The sequence below is a fragment of the Pan troglodytes genome, chromosome 4 (assembly GCF_028858775.2).
Source record: "Pan troglodytes isolate AG18354 chromosome 4, NHGRI_mPanTro3-v2.0_pri, whole genome shotgun sequence".
In the NCBI taxonomy this organism is placed as follows: domain Eukaryota; kingdom Metazoa; phylum Chordata; class Mammalia; order Primates; family Hominidae; genus Pan; species Pan troglodytes.
This window is the reverse complement of record NC_072402.2, coordinates 76,634,328-76,652,649: the sequence shown is the minus strand read 5'-3', so window position 1 is coordinate 76,652,649 and position 18,322 is coordinate 76,634,328. Positions and strand designations below refer to the sequence as shown.

The 18,322-nt window shown below is 36.1% G+C and overlaps 1 protein-coding gene and 1 non-coding gene across 3 annotated transcripts in view; both read right to left on the bottom strand.

Moving 5' to 3' along the window:
* The window catches only part of LMBRD2 (LMBR1 domain containing 2), a 53,376-nt gene that overhangs the window by 33,900 nt on the left and 1,154 nt on the right, over positions 1-18,322 (bottom strand). Inside the window, exons 2-6 of one of the 2 annotated variants that reach the window (XM_527193.8) lie at positions 10,725-10,955; positions 10,055-10,152; positions 8,660-8,755; positions 4,820-4,987; positions 3,851-4,061 (exon numbers count right to left, since the gene is read on the bottom strand). In XM_527193.8, the coding sequence (XP_527193.2) occupies positions 3,851-4,061; positions 4,820-4,987; positions 8,660-8,755; positions 10,055-10,152; positions 10,725-10,898 (747 nt within the window). In that variant the 5' untranslated portion in view covers positions 10,899-10,955. Of the gene's footprint in view, positions 1-3,850; positions 4,062-4,819; positions 4,988-8,659; positions 8,756-10,054; positions 10,153-10,724; positions 10,956-18,322 lie in introns of those variants that run through there. The other variant, XM_016953421.4, reaches the window with a different exon arrangement.
* MIR580 (microRNA mir-580) lies at positions 15,412-15,507 on the bottom strand. The gene has a single exon (NR_035920.1). It is a non-coding gene; the product is annotated as a microRNA mir-580 (primary transcript).

Genomic DNA, 18,322 nt, shown 5'->3' with positions numbered 1-18,322 from the left:
TGGGATCACATCAAGTTAAAAAGCTTCTGCACAGCAAAGGAAACTATCAAGAAAATGAAGACATAACCCACAGAATAGGAGAAAATATTTGTAAACTATCTTTCTGACAAGAGGTTAATAACCAGAATATATAAGGAATTCAAACAACTCCATGAGAAAAAAAAAATGTAATAATCTGATTAAAAATGGGCAAAAGATTTGAATTTCTCAAAAAAAAAAAAAAGACATACAAATGGCAAACAGGCAAAAACAGGCATTTTATAGTTTTCATTGCAGAGATCTTTCACTTATTTGGCTAATTCCTTGATATTTTATTTGTGTTATAGCAATTGTAAATGGGGTTTCTTTTTCAGATTGTTTGCTGTTGACATATAGAAATGCTACTGATTTTTGAATCACTGATCATCAAAAAGATGTAAATCAAAGCTACAATGAGATATCATCTCACCCCAGTTAAAATGGGTTTTATCCAAAAGACAGACAATAATGTAATGTAAATTAGTACAACTACTATGGAGAACAGTTTGGAGGCCCCTCAAAAAAATTTAAAAAAAAAAAAAGCTACCATGTGTTTCAGCAATTCCACTGCTAGGTATATAACCAAAACAAGGAAATCACTATATCAAAGAAATGTCTGCACTCCCATGTTTATTGCAGCAGTACTCACAATAGCCAAGATTTGGAAGCAACCTAAGTATCCATCAACGTATGAATGGATAAAGAAAATGTGGTACATATACACAACAGAGTACTATTCAGCCATTAAAAAGAATGAGATCCAGTCATTTGCAATAATATGGGTGGAGTTAGAGGTCACTATGTTAAGTGAAATAAGCCAGGCACAGAAAGACAAACTTCACATGTTCCCACTTATTTATGGGGCTGGGAGGGGTTATGGGTAGAGGGGAGGGTGGGAAGTGGGAATGGTTAATGGATACAAAAATATAGTTAGAGTGAATAATATCCAGTATTTGATAGAACAGGGTGACTACAGTCAATAATGTAATTGTACATTTTAAAATAACTAAATGAATATAATTGGATTGTTTGTAACATAAAGAAAAATAAATGCTTGAGGTGAAGAGCATGTACGAAAATTTTTTAAAACCCCAGAGAAACAAACAAAAAAGAAATTCATACCTGAGAAATCATGCATTGTTTTTGATGGAAAGAGGTTCAGAGTTCTCCTGCTATCTATGTGTACTTACTGCTATTTTCAAAACATCCATTTTTAAAGAGCAGTTTCTTATCTAAACTTTTTTACACAGCTTAAAACTTAAGAATACTATACTAAAATAGCAGAGAAGTCCAATGCTGGTCCTTAATTTTCCACATCCTATTTCTAAGCAGAGGGCTCCTATTTTAAAATAACAACAACAAAATCTATTTTATTCAGACAGCAAAGCTTCCTCTACGGAAAATCCATAACTCAAATAATAGCTGGGTTTATTTTTTTTGCAGGAATGTTGAATAAATTAGTGAAATCCAAATTCCTCAAATCTGAAACAACTGAATTTAATACCAACTTTTGGATGGAACGCTATCAAATTTAAACTTAAATTAATTTCTTTTATCAAATATAAGTATCTTATTGAAATATCAGTTTTCAATTTTTTCAAAAATTCAAAATTTCAAATATAAATGTAAAATTTATCAAATATAAATAATCTTCTTTCAAAAGATGTAATAACATTCATCATAGGAATGTTGAATATAACAGGAAATTTAATCATTTCAATTTAAATAATACTATTTACAGACTCACTCCTACATTTAAATCAATATTTTCTGCGTAGTTCTTACATTTTGTAGAGAATAAATGCTGCAAAGCCAACGTAAAATTTTCGAATCACAGTATACATTCATTTGTTCATTTATTCATTCATTTAAAAAATGGTTGCTGAGTGTTTAAGAGTCTGGACAATCAGGGAAGATGTTATGGGTTGAATTGTGTCCCCTGAAACCTAACCTCCAGTATCTTAACATGTGATCTTATTTGGAATAGGGTTGTTGCAGATTTAATTAGCTAAGTTAAGATGAGGTTATACTGCAGTGGGATGAACTCTAATCCAATATGACTGGTGTCCTTACAAAACAATGAAGTTTGGACACAGGCACGCAGGGAGAACACCATGTGAAGATGAAGGCAGGGGTCTACAAGTCAAGGAATGCCAAAGATCGCAGACCACCAGAAGCTAGAAGACAAACATGGAACAGATTTTCCCTAGAACCCTCAGAAGGAACCAACCCTGCAGATACCTTAATCTTGAACGTTAGTCCCCAGAACTGTGAGCCAATATTTTCTATTGTTTAAGCCACCCAGTTTGTAGTAGTTTTGTTACAGCAGTCCTAGGAAGCTAATAAAGCTTCCCTGAAGAATTATCATTTATGTTAAGACTTGAAAATGAAATAGGAATTAGCTGAAGAGAGTGCTGAAAAGAGCATTCTAATAGTTTGGGAATAGCATGCTCAAAGATAGAAAAGAAAGACAATGTGTGTAATAATTAAGCATATGGTCATCAAGCCAGATCAATTCAGTCCACTACTTGTTCTCATACTAGAACACACCCACTCTCATTCATTTATTTACTGGCTATGGCTGCTTTCATCCTACAATGACAGAGTAGTTGCAATAGAAATGACATTGCACACAAAGCCTAAAATATTTACTATCTGGCCCTTTACAGAAAAGTTTGTCAGTCCCTGTTTAAGGCAAGACTGCCTGGCTCTTATCACTTCCTAGCCATGTAGACATGAGAAAGTTACTTAATCTCTCTGTGCCTCATATTCTTCATTTATAGAATGGGGATTTACAAAAATCTCTATCATAAAGTCATGAGAATTAAATATATGTATAGTGCTTAGAAAGTCCCTCTTAGGCAAACAGTAAGTCTATATAATTGTTTACTATAATTATCACCATTACTAAGTTTGAGGAACGAAAGTTGAGTGTTAGGTAAATATTAAGTCTATAGAATTGTTTATTATTTCATCAACATTAGCAAGTTCGAGAAACCAAAGATGACCAGTGCAAGAAAATAGAGGCTTGGGATACAGCTGGAGAGCTGAACATAGGCCAAATTATTTTTCTGTAGGCTGCATTAAAACATTTTGGAGTTTATTCTAACATGAATGAAAAGCCTTCAACAGGAGTTTTAATTTGGAGAGTATCATCAGCTGAGTAGCATATTTTCCCTGGGAAGCAAAAATGTGAGGTGACTACAATAATCTCTTTAAATCCATAACAAAATTTTTATTTAACACAGAAAAATTTTATAATTTGTTGTATATTTTTATGTACAGTATTGAAAGTTATACTTTCAACAACTTTGTGAAACTGGGTTAAGTCATCAAGTAAAATGAAGTGTCTTATTAAGATTACAGATAGGAAACAAAACTTACCAATACAAACTCCCATGCAAATTGTTCTTTAAAGAGGTTTCCAGAATTGGTGGGATTACCTTAGGTTAACCTTTCGGAAATAAGTGTCCTCTGGTCATTATTCTCAGTTCTACTATGTTAGGGTAACCATACAATTTATCATTTAATCTGGGAGACTTTTGAAAATTAAAGAGGGTACTATTAAAAGTTACCTCAAAATAATAGGCGTAGCCCTGCACTATTGAATATATTTTCCATGAATCTCTGTCAGACAGAAGATGGACAAGACACATCATGAGGCTGAACTGCTAAAAAGTCATCCTGGATGAGACATCCTGAAGGATTGCACAACACCAGTTTTGCAGTCTGAAGCCCATCAATGCACTAACAACAACAACAAACCAAAAGTGACTAAAAGGGGATACATATGACTTAGTGACTATTGCTTATAAGGTTCAAACTTGCTTACCTCCATGGCATCTTCCAAATTCTCTTCTGCATCTGCTTTCTCTGTCATCAGTTTGGCTGCCTTAAAATACGTTTTCATAAGTAGATAACCCCTTTTTGCTCCATTCCAGTATGATCGAGGAATTTCCACCAAGCCATACCCCAACAACAACACAAGAAGAAACAGACCCCATGTATTTGCAGCAGCTATCCCAATTGTCTGAAGCTGGTTCCTAAGAAAGGGAAACAACAGATAATATGTATATTTTAATGGAAAGATAAAATGTGACTGCATAAATAGACTTTAACACAGGAGACACTATTTCTATTGCAGTTAAAATTAGCATCTAGAAGAATTCATGGCAATAATATGTATATATTTTCCCAAAGGAAACATTTTTCATTAGGTGATTTCTTATTCTATATTAAACAAAAGAAGTTTGAAAATGTTTCAAATTAACCTGTGTTGCTGACCTAGCAAATCTCAGGAATACAATAGTGAGACCTAGCACTGCTGATCTATTCCTAAATTTTCAGATGTAGACCTTCACATATATTACAAATCATAAGTATAAAACAGATTTCAATTTTATTGAAATATCTAAATCCAAGGTAACATTAAGAACAAATATGCCTTCAAATTATAATCAAAACAAAAAAAATCACAAGTTCCAATGAAAAATAAAACCAGTTATTTTATCATAAAAATTTTGAAATTCTATCCAAAAATCATAAGGGTTATTACTTTTAATATATAGCCATTAGACTAATCATTAATCTTTTGCCTAAAATCTATATTTAAAGATGTCATTCCGTATTTTCTTTCTTAGTAATATGGATTATTCACATATTCTTTTGGGGAAATCCATAAAATAGGTAACAATATATTTCTCAATGAAATGTCTTTTTACCTGCACATATGAAATTAAAAATGATTTTTTTAAAATGCAAACATACATTAAAGCAATGTTAAGAGGACTACTTTTCTTACCATTCTAAATGTAAATGTGGGTTTACAGCTACATAAATTAAAAATGCTCCAAAAATCAGCAAATAGGTGCCATAGTAGATTGCATTCTCAATTAGTGCAGTTTTGATCTTTCCAGTGATGGAAAACCCTCCTGATCTTGCATATGACTGCATAAAAGGTAAGAGAATCCTAGATGGATAGAAAAAATATGATTAAAAACCCAAATAATTGATATGTCTGTATAATCTCAAAGTGCCAGAAATATGTGAATCTCAATTTTAATGAATAGTTCTTCTCATTAATAAATGTTTATAAGTAATCATGAATACTTAATAACTATAATAGATGACTGAGTATTTTTGTAATATAAAATTTTAGGGAAAGCAAATGGGTCTTTAAAGCCTTTATGAAGAGTCTGGACTACATTCAAAGAAAACATTTTTGATCAAATTTTAGTTTCCTAAGGCTTCACATGGAGAATGGATAAAAGGGGAACAAAATTGGAACTAGTTGGGAGGGGGAAGGGTGATGATGGTGGTAAGAAGCAAAAAGGGAGAAGGTCAGTTGACAGCATACTGACTTTGAAGTAGTACCTAGGAGACATCCAAGAGGAGCTGCACACAAACCCAGCTTCAGGGTTCAGGAGAGCGGACTAAAAATATGGATAGCTTCCGAAGTCATCACTGTATCAATGGCAGTGAAATAACATCAGTAGATACTCAACTGTAAGAATGAGTATGGAGAATGTGAAGGAAAGAACTGAGACAGAACTCTGAGAAATATCAACTTTTAAGAGAGGTAGAGAACAGAAGGAGGGTAGACCAGCAAAAGAGACTGAGACAGAACAATAGTGGGGCAAGGAAGAAAACCAAGGAGCATATGGATTAGGAACTAGGAGAGGAAAGTTAAAGTGGAGAGAGAGAATCAAATGCCGCCAAGAGGTGAAGTAAATTAAGAACCTGTATGTATAAGTGGAGGAGTGAGAATAGAAAGCAGAGTACTATGGTTAAGAAATAAGTAAACAATAAGCAAGTGGAGATATCAAATATAGAGAATTTATTTAAGAAGTTTGGCTGGGTAGGATAAACTATGGCATATACATATAATGGGGTATGTTACAGAAATGGAAAAGAACAGAATACTGATACATACAGCACAGCATAGATGAATTTCTCAAATATGTGAGCAAAGAGAGATGCAAAAAAGTTCACAATGTATAATTCTATGCTTATAAAGTTCATAAACAGGCAAAAACTAATATATGGTGACGGAAGTCAGAATCATGGTTACTTCTGGGGAGTGAGGGATGACTACACAGGGAAGCGTGAGTGAGGCTTCTGGGGGCATTGCTAATGTTCTATAACATCATCTGAGTGCTGGTGTATGGGTGTATTCACTTTGAAAAAAGTCAAACTAAACACAATCTATGCATTTTTCGGTACGAACTTATGCTTCAATTTTAAAAAGTTTCTAAAAAAATTTAGTTGTGATCAGATCAACAAGGCAGAAGCTGGAAAGGAATCTGAATTGAGAGACTTTCCTTTTTGTTTGTTTTCTTTTCAAAAGATGAGAGAAATGTGCATGCTTCGTTGAAATTGAAAGCTACAAGTATGTAACAAGAGCTGAAGGGGATGGATCCATATTTTAGGATGAAGTGATGGCAGCAGCAGCTTGTCTGGAGTGGCCCCCAGCAAAGTTGCTGGCCGCAGTGTGGGAGGACTGGCGGGGACTGTGCACTCCATGGAGCTAGCAGGAGCTGGGAAGAGGTGGGCGCTCCACCCCCTTCCGAGTTGGCGGGGCAGGAGCCCTGCTCTGGGCATAGCTGCAGCTGCCCAGCTGTGGCTGTGGACCCAGGCATCCCTGCACTTTCGGGGACCCAGAAAGCCCCCATACCCCTACAGGCTTGGACGTACCTGCTCCTGACACCTGCTCTGATTTTGGAGAAAAGTTGTGACTGAATCCAGGCACTGTTGTAACCTAGCTGGGTGTGCACACACGCTCAGGGCAGCACTGACACCAGCCCCCTGCTGCCTCAGCCCACTCTGGACTTTGGACATCAACAAGCACAGAAGGGAGGCTGACAGTGGGGCTGAGGGCAGCTCAGCATGGGCCTGCAGGCACTGGTTGGCATGAACAGCCTGGGTGCCATAAATGACATGATTGATGGTGGCAGGAGGCAGATAGGCTCCTGGGCAGAAGCGGGCAGGTCCCCGGTGAAGCCCCACCTTCAAGCCAGGGACAGCCTGAAGCATGGAGGCCAGGCCATCAGCTCTGTGGACCAGAGTGAGAACTTAGGGTGCTTTATCCAGGTCTGCCTATGGCCCAATCAGTGCACACTTCCTCCTCTCTGAAGCCCATAAAAACCCCAGACTCAGCCCCACTTAGGTAGATGACAGGACAACCTGACTACAGATAGGAGCTATCTACTTCAGGTCTCCTCTCTACTGGGGGCTGCACAGGCGATTGGGATAACCTGCCTGCAGATAGGAGCTACCCACTCTGGGGCTCCTCTCCACTGAGAGCTATACTTGTCAGGACAACCTGCCTGCAGAAAGGAGCTATCCACTTTGGGTCTCCTGAGAGTTGTACCATCACTCAATAAAGCACCTCTTCACCTTGCTCACCCTCCAGTTGTCTGCATACCTCATTCTTCCTGGATGTAGGACAAGAACTCAGGACCTGCTGAATGGCAGAACTGAAGGAGCTGAAACACAAACAGGGCTGAAACATGGCCCTGCCACTTGCCATGTTGCAGGTGACGAGAAGAGAAGAGCTGTGGCCCTTCCAGGAGCCCAGATCTAGGGGCTCCCCAAGCCAGGGCTGTGACACCCTCTTTGGAGCTCTGAGGTTTCTGGCATCTCCAAGCTTCTGGGTACCACCACATTCCTCTCATCCAGATGCAGGTGCCCACAGCAGAAGCTGCTTGCAGTGCATCTGACCCAGCCACAGGCTTGCACAGAGCCGACGCCTGTGCCGATGCCTGGAGCTGCCCACCCTGCCACAGCAGCCAGCGTGTCTGGCTGTGCTCAGTGGCTGGATCCCACACTCACTCACTCACACACCCCTCACCACTCCATGCCTGGCTCGCCCTTGGGAGTCATGAGATCAGAGCCAGGAGCATGAGCTAAGTGCAACCTGCCAGGCTGAGTAAGCAGAATAAGCCCAGCAGGCCTGAGTAAAATTCAGGCAAAGGTGCTACTGGCCATAGAGGTTTCCAGCTGGCAAAACAACACCCCTAAGGATCCTGTGACAGAAGTATTGGCTTTAACAAGCATGACTCTTCCATCTTTGGAGGGGAAAGAAAAAAAGATGGGTAGGTATGTAGATTTGTTGGTGAGAAGCTGAAAGAGCTGCCGTCTGATGACTCCTGTTTTAACTGCTGGATGGAAAGTAGTCATCTGCTAAGAGGCTAAGAGTAAAGATAATTTTGTTGTTGTTGTTAGGGAGTACAAGAGAGAAAGCCATAAAGAGGACAGAAGTTTGAAGTGAATGGAAATATTTCTTGTAGAAAATGGAAAGAAAGCAAACTAAAAAAAACAAAGAAGGAAAGTCTGGCAATGTTGAGAGCCCAGTTGAATTTAATAGACATGACTTTACAAAAGCACTACTCTGCTATGTAATTTTTCTCTTGCAATGTTCAGTGCCTCCAGTTTTAGAGTGCAGTTGTTTGCAGATCTAAGAGATGCTTAGTAGACAGTGGATAACTATGAGTTTGGAGCACAGCAGAAAGATAAAAATAATGGGTAGAAAGATTCAGAATACATATGACACATAAATAAATTCCAAACTATATTGATTGAAAAACAACATTTTATTCCTTTAGCCAAAATTTTAAAAATTTTATCATTTACTGTAACTTACCATGTTAAAAATTGTGACGTCCAATACACTACCCTCCAGAAAATTGGCATGATTCCATCAGGAATGTAACTCCATGGCTTGAAACAAGGATGCTGGCTGTTGAATAAAAAGTTAAAGCCAACTGATCATAAATGACTACTTAAATGAATTATACAATTAATTTGCATGTGGCCAAGTTAATTTACATTCAGATTTTAAATTACTGACTCTAATAATCAATAACCCATAAAATTTCAAAGAAATTTTAAAATTCAAAGCTGACTGCCAAACTAAAAAAACACACAAAAGCAACAAAATAGATTGTTCTGAAAATGTCATTTAAGTTTTCAACTTTCAGTGTATTTTTAGTCATTGGATAAAAAGAAAACTTAATGTTCAACTAATAGACTAAAAGTGCAACAATCATTAAAAGCAAATGTATTATGAAATAAAATTTCTAATGATTACCTTTAAAATACACAATCCATTTATAGGTTGGGTTTTTTTTTTTTCAGGTTATAGGGGTTGGGAGGGGAAAACATTAGGTAATTAATTCCTGAAAATTGTAATGCTAATTAAATCACTCACTATAACATAGCTTCTATGGAGATGCATGCTAGCAACTATACATAATTCTGTTTAAATTTTTGAAGACATGATGAGTCTCTGATCATAAATTCTGCCATGTAGCCATATTCCTAAGCTAGAAGGATAACCCAAGAACTTGCAACAATCTGTAGCTGCTGCTGATCTTTATCCAGTTTTTTTAATAGTGCTTCAAATGGAAGTAACACCTGCATTTTAAATTTACCTTTTCTGAAGTTAGATTTTTTAAAAATATGCATAAAGAAGCATGCAAATACTACTGAAAGCATTCATAAAGGCTATAGTCAACATATATAAGCTTTTTACTTAAAAGTTTGATATGAATTCAATATAATCTTTGGACAATTTGAACTTTATTAATTTTTTATGTAAATCTATAATGCTTTTGAAGGATGTGCAATATGAAAGGAATACCATAAGTTCAGAAATACTTGTCTTTATTATAGCCTTGTAAATTAGGCAAAAGTGAAAATACATCCCACGTTTTTAAATCTGAGATAGGCTGAGAGGAAAAACAGGTTTTAGAAATTACATACTTGGTAAAGAAGAACCAGGACTAAAAAATCAGGACTTCTTCAAGTTTCTCACTACCGTCTACTGAAGGGCTTTGTGGACCAATAAATATTAAAAATTAGATTTAATTAGAATATGATGTAATGAAAAGTCTACTAGGAAAGAATAGAGGTGGGGAGAATTAGTAGAGAATGAGGATAATTTACATAAATATAAAGTCTGGATGGTAAAAACTTTCAATTTTTAAACAATGTGTCCCCTACAATATTTATATATTTTTTTTAAAAAACGAAATACCTTGGAACAGGGTTAGCAGTTGCGTACAATCCTGTAATGTTGCTATTCTCAGGAGGGCTTGAATTTGCAGCAGCATGCTTGCACCGGTTGTATATTGTCTAAAGCAACGAATGTATGGTTTAAAAATGAGAATCAAAAGGTTACCAAGTACTTAAAGGACATCAGAGTTTATAAATCTATCTATCTAAACTTACCTTCTTGGCTATGCTTTATTCTTTTTTTTTTTTTTTTTTTTGTGAGACAGAGTCTCACTCTGTCGCCCAGGCTGGAGTGCAGTGGCGCGATGTCGGCTTACTGCAAGCTCCGCCTCCCGGGTTCACGCCATTCTCCTGCCTCAGCCTCCCGAGTAGCTGGGACTACAGGCGTCCGCCACCACGTCCGGCTATTTTTTTTGTATTTTTAGTAGAGACGGTGTTTCACCGTGTTAGCCAGGATAGTCTCGATCTCCTGACCTTGTGATCCGCCAGCCTGGGCCTCCCAAAGTGCTAGAATTACAGGCGTGAGCCACCACGCCCGGCCCTTGGCTATGCTTTTTAATGATCAAATGGCCATATAATCTTTTAATTCAAAACTGACATAACTTAGCTGTCTTAAGAAATAACATTATTTCCAACATGCTGTATGATTAAAATTTGTCTTTTAAATTGTGAAAATAAATTTCACTCCTTACCGTACTAACATCCAGAGGCAGTATGAAGACAATAAGAAAGCAGAGATACCAAGCAAGCAGTGTTCCAATAATCACAAGTCTATGCTGTTTCTTAAAGTCTCCATATCGATGAAGTAGAAATAATGCCAGAAAAAAGACAAAAACAATCTCAAGTCCCAAAGCTGCACCACTCATTATTGAATAGTTCACTCTGACTAACCAAAGTTATTCATGTACAGGTCTGGACCATATCTATAAAGTAAAAAGAAGGTTAAAATGCATCATTAACACAGGAAATGACATTTGGAAATTTCATCTGAATATTTATTAGTACATTAATACATTAATCAACTCTTTGGAGAAATGTCATGCTTCACATTGGAATATGAATAAGATTAAAAGGGTAATTCCTATCCTCAAGTACTTATATTTTATTTTTAAAGCACACTTAAAAAATTTCACGTACCTTGTATTTTCAAAAACTTAACAAAAATTATTAGTTCTTACAATATTACAAATTAAGAAGTTCTTATTTTAGATGTCAACAGTTTTAATACAGTGTCATCTGGAGTTTGTTTCTTAATATTATAAGTCCTAACAGAATAGTTTATGCAAATAAGCTGTTAACTAAATCCTAGGAAATTAGATACTTAGTAAAATACATTTTACTAAGATTATTCATCCTCTATAATTTAAGATTTTCTAAAAGAGAGGAAGGAAAAAATGGAAAGAGACCATTTAAAAGTAACCTTTTGTTTTTTGAAATAGTATTTTTCTTTTGTGTTAATTTCGCCTAACTCAACTTTCATGAAATTCTTACTCACTGCTTTACAAAATATATTTATCACTTCCATTTATCTACATAAATCTTTAAACTTACTTTGATAAATTCTCATTTTTAATTTTTCTACTATTTTATATGCAGAAAATTTATCAATGACTATTGAAGTCATACATTTGAAAACATTCTTAATTTTATGATACAGTCATCAGCGAATAGTTTACTTGATATCTCTCTACTCAAAAAAGTTAGAGTATAGAGATTTAAAGTCTCTATTTTAAAATTGAAAAATTTGATGTCTCTCTATACTTAAAAAATTTACTAATCAAAGGCAATATGAACTTTTTCTCCTTTGTAAAATCAATGTTAGACTTTTGTTTATCTACATACTACAATATTTCAAGGAATTGATTAATATCCTAACACAGAGAATCAAGAGTGTGATGCAACCCAACAAAATAAAATAAGGGGCAGTGGCTCACACCTGTAATCCTAGCACTTTGGGAGGCTAAGGCAGGCGGATCACCTGAGGTCAGGAGTTCATGACCAGCCTGGGCCAACATGGTGAAACCCCATCTCTACTAAAAATACAAAAATTAGCCAGGTGTGGTAGCGGGTGCCTGTAATCACAGCTACTCGGGAGGGTGAGGCAGGAGAATCGCTTGAACCTGGAAGGCAGAGGTTGCAGTAAGCCGATATCGTGCCATTACACTCAAGCCTGGGCAACAAGAGCAAAATTCTGTCTCAAAATAAATAAACAAATAACAAAATAAGGGAGAACAAATGAAATACTTCAAATCAACAAATATCTTTAACTAAAACTATTTAGAATAATAGAAAAGACAATTTAAGTACTTTAAATGGTTAAATTTAAATTTATATACAAAATACTCCTACATGAACTATCACATAGAAAAATCACATTTAATGAACAATTTTCTTCACTATTTTTTATATTGGTAAACAGTTTCCATTTCAACTGTCAATATTTTCATTTTTCTTAATTATCTAAAATTGAACTTCTTTCATCAATCTCTACCCTCTTATCCTGCTATATTTTCCTTCAATGCATTTATTCATCGGATATAATACACATTCTTTATATTTATTGTCTCTCCACACCTCTCCCCTTACCCCAGAGACTCTATGAGAGCAGAGACTTGACTATTTTATTCCATACTATATTCCAGTTGTCTGATGTAGTTAGTACCTGGCATACAGTAGTATCAAGAAATATTTGTTGAAATAATAAAAAATACTGTGTAGTTTAGTACATACACTATTTTTCTATTACTGACGACTTCAAAGGCAATGTAAAACTCGTGTAATGGTAAACTGATTTAACAAATACTTATTACAACTCAAAAGGCTTAAAACTCTGAACATTACCAAATACTACTCAAATTTTCAAATTTCATATTCTATGAAACAACTTATACGACAACAAAGTCAAATCTTATGTTCTAAAAATTAGACAAGGTTTTGCCATGTTGCCTGGGCTGGTCTCGAACTCCTGCGCTCAAGTGATCCACCTGCCTCAGCTCCCAAAGTGCTGCAATTACAGGCATGCGCCACAGCGCCCAGCCAAATCTTATTTTTAAGCTAAGCATAGATTAAGTAGTTGGCTGAAAGCTCAATGCAGAATGTGCTGATAACAAAACCATCTTCGAGATCTAGGGTTTTTTTTCTTTAAAAAAACCCAATCGATGTGAGTTTAAATATAACATAATTAACTGAAAATCCTTTTATGACTTGAACTAGACCTGAAATTGTCCAGTGCAAGGAATATGACAATCATACGAAAAAAAGACTAAATATTAGAGATTACCAAAGCAATGCTAAATAAAGCATGGCAGAGCCAAATGATGAAATATTATTGTAGTATAAGAAATAATGTTTGTTAAGATTATTTAATAATATCAGAAAATTACCCTAACAGCAATTGAAAATTTGGCACATATTTTTACATAAGCATAGAAAAGAGTAAGGTAACAATGAAATATATTAAAACATCAATAGTCTTTAGGTGGTAAGATTATGGGCATAATAAGCAAACAACAAAATCAGTTATAAACCTGACACTAGCTATTAATTTTTTTACTATGGCACTCTGTTTTTCAGTCTGATTCATAGTCAGCACTTTAAAGGGTTGTAGATGAAGAAAGAGAATTATGGATCCTTTATTCTAGTAATAAATGATTTGGTTACATACCTTCCCACACTTCATGTGTTAGTATCTTACCACTGTTGTAACAAATTACTACAAACTTAGTGACTTTAAACAACATCCATTTATTATTAATATCTTATAGCTTCTGTAGGTCAGAAGTTCAAACATAGCATAGTTCAACTTAGTTCTCTGCTTAGGGTCACACAAGTTTAAAATCAAGGTGTCAGCAGGTTTGCATCTTTCTCTGAAGAAGAATCCATTTCTAATCTCATTCAGGCTACTGGCAGGGTCTCACACTGTCGCCCAGGCCGGAGGGCAGCGGCATGATCATGGCTCAACATAACCTTGAGCTCCCGGGCTCAATTGATCCTCCCACCTCAGCTTCCAGATAGCTAGGACTATAGGTGCACACCACCACGCCTGGCTAATTTAAAAAAAAAATTTTTTTTGTAGAGACAGGGTCTTGCTATGTTGCCCAGGCTGGACTCAAATACCTGGCTTCAAGTGATCCTCTCACCTTGGCCTCCCAAAGCACTGAGATTTCAGGCATGATCCACCTAGCCAAGCCAAAACTCAGTTCTTTATGGTTATAGGACTGAGATCCCTGTTCCCCTGCAAGCTGACAGCTGGCATTTAACCTTAGCTCTAGAGGCCTCTCCCCAGTCTTTGCATGTGGCTCTGTATATGTTTTTAAATTGTATATATTTAAAGTGCACAACAGTGATGTTTTGATATACTGTACATATACAGTGAAATAATCACCATAGTCAAACAAATTAACATATCTATCTCCTCACACACTTCTCTCTCTGCGTGTGTGTGTGTGTGTGTGTGTGTGTGTGTGTGTCTGTGGTCCTGAATATTTTAGAAGCAGCAATGGCTTGTCAAATTCTTCTCACGCTTGAAATTTGTTTTACAGGGCTCATCTGATTACACTGGGCCTGCCTGAATAATTTCATCATTTTTACTGGTTCCAGAGATAAGAGCATAGATATTCTTAGGGGTTTATTATTCTGTTTACCATACCATCTATTTCTGTTGAGGCTGAACTATATTGCCTTATTATGACACAGGTTAGGACCAGTGATCCCATGAAATTGGAGATAAAAATTGGGGTTTTTCTAACTTGAGAAAATAATAGTTTCAAAGTCCATATCTTTAACCTTGTGCCAACATTCAAGTGATGAGTTGCAAGGTTTAGGGAAGAAGGAGAAGAAAGGGGATGATAATGATGATAATGATGATGATGGTGATACTAAAATGGGGAGGTAAATAAAAATTCAGTTCCATGTGATTAAGCACCACAGTAGCAAAACTTGATTATACTCGAAATCAAAATGGCAATTCATCAAAACTACCAGATTTTAGTGCCCGATGTGTGGGCATATCGTACCCTTCAAAACACCAGTTCTGAAAGTCTTAAACATTTAAAATCCAATTCAATCTTTTTCCAATCATCAAAATATTATTCAATATTACTTTCAAATGCCTTTATAATGGTTTCACAATTAGCATGTTAATGTTACTGACTAATGTTACTGACTAAAGTACTGTTTCCTGAGTACTTTATGGCTGATAATAGTTTTTCAGGCCAAATACCCTTTGATGGAACTTCAGAGGTTAAGATAATTTTGTAGTTTGAAGAATTCCAAATGTTTTGAGAGAGAGAGAGAGAGAATGGGTACCAAGTGATCAGAACACAAACAAAACACTGACAACAATTTTGTCAAAACCAAAGATTCTGAAACTGAATGAAAAATTTCTGACTGGAACCTAATGATTCATCATTCTCAAATACTGTTAACTTAAATATCTGAGTCTGATGAATCATTAGGTTCCAATTGGAAATTTTATCTAACTTCACGTATCTGTATTTTTACTCAGATATGTGCAAAATAATAAAAACCAGGAGACAACTCAAAATCCTAATTATGAAAAATCAAAAGAACCAGAATTAGAAGTGAATGATTAAGTCAACAATTTTCCACCAATAATTAAATTTAAATCTTCCAAACATAATCGTTATTCACATATTTAAAGATTTCAGGTATGAGAGAGTTCAGTTTAGGACACAGACTACTGCAAGAGACTATTACTCCCACTCGAAAAATGAAAAAAAAAAAAACCATCATAATATTTTTTAAAGGTACCTAAGAGCTGAGTTGGCGAACCAACCAGGTAACCTGAATTCCAAAATGTGACAAGCCCCTGAGGACAGTGGCATACTGTCCTGCTTTACCTTTTGCAAGGCATGAAGAGAAGAGGTAGCAATCATGTAAGCATATAAGAAAAAAGAACTAAAATTTTACTGAATTCTTAAAGATTTCATACATAGAAATTGCAAGACATTTTGATAGAGAATAATCTGTAAAGTCCTTCCTAATAATAAAATAATTTCAAAAAATGAATAGCTAACATTTAGAATGTGTTCACTAAATTTTAAGCATTGTATTAATACTAGTACCTGCCAAGCTTTATCAAATTAGACCTCACAACCTAGTAAGAAAGGGCTGTTCGTTTCCTTGCTTAACAGAAAAAAAACAGTGCAGAGAGGTTAAGTAACTTGTCCAAGTTAACAGAGCTGGTGAATGGTAAAGCTGGGATTCAAATAGAGGCATCTTTACTACAGAGCCTGGATCATAATTACATGTCTCTTCTCTAATCTAGACATAGTTTCTTAATGCAATTTAAATTGCTTAATGATTTATTTTGTTCAGTCTTCACAGGGAACAAATTAGAAACTTTCTCCCATTTCTTTTAGATATATCAGGACAGAATGCTTAGTCATGTTTAATAAAGAATTTAACGCAAACTTTTTACCTTACAGATTATACTACTATTACTTGATTTAAGGGTAATATATGACTGTACTCTACATGGGAAAAGTGGAAAACATAGAGTAAATTAGAATCCGTTTGTTCTTGCCCCAAGCTGCCTATCTTAGAGCATTAAATTACAATGAATTAAAGATCTACTTAGTTCCAAGCACCATTCATTCATTTAGCAAATATTTACTGAACGCCTACTATATGGTGAGCTCTGTTCAAGGGGCTGGAGATAGAAAAATCCAAGCAAAGTCCCTGCCCTTAAAAAGTCTAGTGGGAAGAAACAGGCAATTAAAAAAAATACATTAGGGGGTGATAAGGGTTATGTAAACAGGTAGCTGCCACCACCACAGAGAATATCAGTTCTGGAAATACATTATTCAACATTAGTTTGGCTACACATAACAGAAAAGTCCAATATAGTAGAGACTTATACAATGCAGAATTTATTTCTCGTGTAAGTCTTGAGATAGGTGGTTATGGCAAGTTAGCAGATTATCAGAGGCCCAGGCCCCTTCTCTAGTCCACATCCTTAGCAGGTGGCTTTAATCCTTATGTTCCAGGACAGATGCTGGAACTCCAGGAATCCTATCATCATCTAGACAGCAGGATGGAGAAACAAAGAAGGGTGGACCGTCTTCCTTTTAAAGAGATGTAAGAATCGGCTGGGCACGGAGGCTCACGCCTGTAATCTCAGCACTTTGGGAGGCTGAGGTGGGCGGATCATCTGAGGTCGGGAGTTCGAGACCAGCCTGACCAACATGCAGAAACCCCGTCTCCATTAAAAATACAAAATTAGCCAGGCGTGGTGGCGCATGCCTGTAATCCCAGCTACTCAGGAAGGCTGAGGCAGGGCAATTGCTTGAACATGGGAGGTGGAGGTTATGGTGAGCCGAGATTGCGCCATTGCACTCCAGCCTGGGCAACAAGAGTGAAATTTCGTCTCAAAAAATAAAAATAAAATTAATCAGAAAAAATAAGATACATCAGTAGCAATCACAATGCAGTTCTTTATGACCAGATAGCAACCTCTATGTACCTACTAATCTCGTCTTCAATGGACACAATTCCTTACGTTAAAAAGAATCTAATGTACCAATTTAAACTTGCATTTATTATATTAAGGCAATAGTCATGATTAGAAGGAATGCAAAAAAAAATTATTCCCATATTAGGAAGATGAAGTATGTCTGTTACCGGGGCAAACTATCAAACTGAATTTCAAAACTGACAGGCTCTCCCTGAAGTCCTAGACAGGATCTTGTGTTCACTAATTCAGATGTTGCAAGTATTCTAGTTCCCAGGTAACTCCTAGTAAAACCAAGACTGAACAAAGATATTTCTCATCTTTAAATTTAGAATCATCTCATCGATTAAACCTTCCTATCTATGAGATCTATATCTGAAGTGGGCTCTCCCAATTATTTTACATCTCAAAACTGTTTATTCTCATTATGGCATCTTAAATATTTTTGTTTATTCTTTCTCCTCCATTAGCTTACAGGCTCTCTCTGTTTTGTTCCCTTTCCTGAAGGAAACTGTAATTTTTTGTGTCAAAAATATTTTCTCCTATGAGTTGCAATCTTCAGGGAAAGGACGTAGCTTCAAACGAAGGCAAATGCTTTCTCCTTAGCCAAAGTAACATAAAGGTCACTTTTTGTAAAACATCAGGATATTGCATTTTAAAATGCTTTCCATATAACATTAGTTTGATGAACGGCTTAGCCTAGGATTCTGCACCTAGTTCCAATCAAAACCAAGTTGTGAACAGATCCCTTCTTTACACCAATCTCATCTTTCAAGAACGAGCTAAAGGTTCATGAATTCCTTCCTCAAGAGGCAG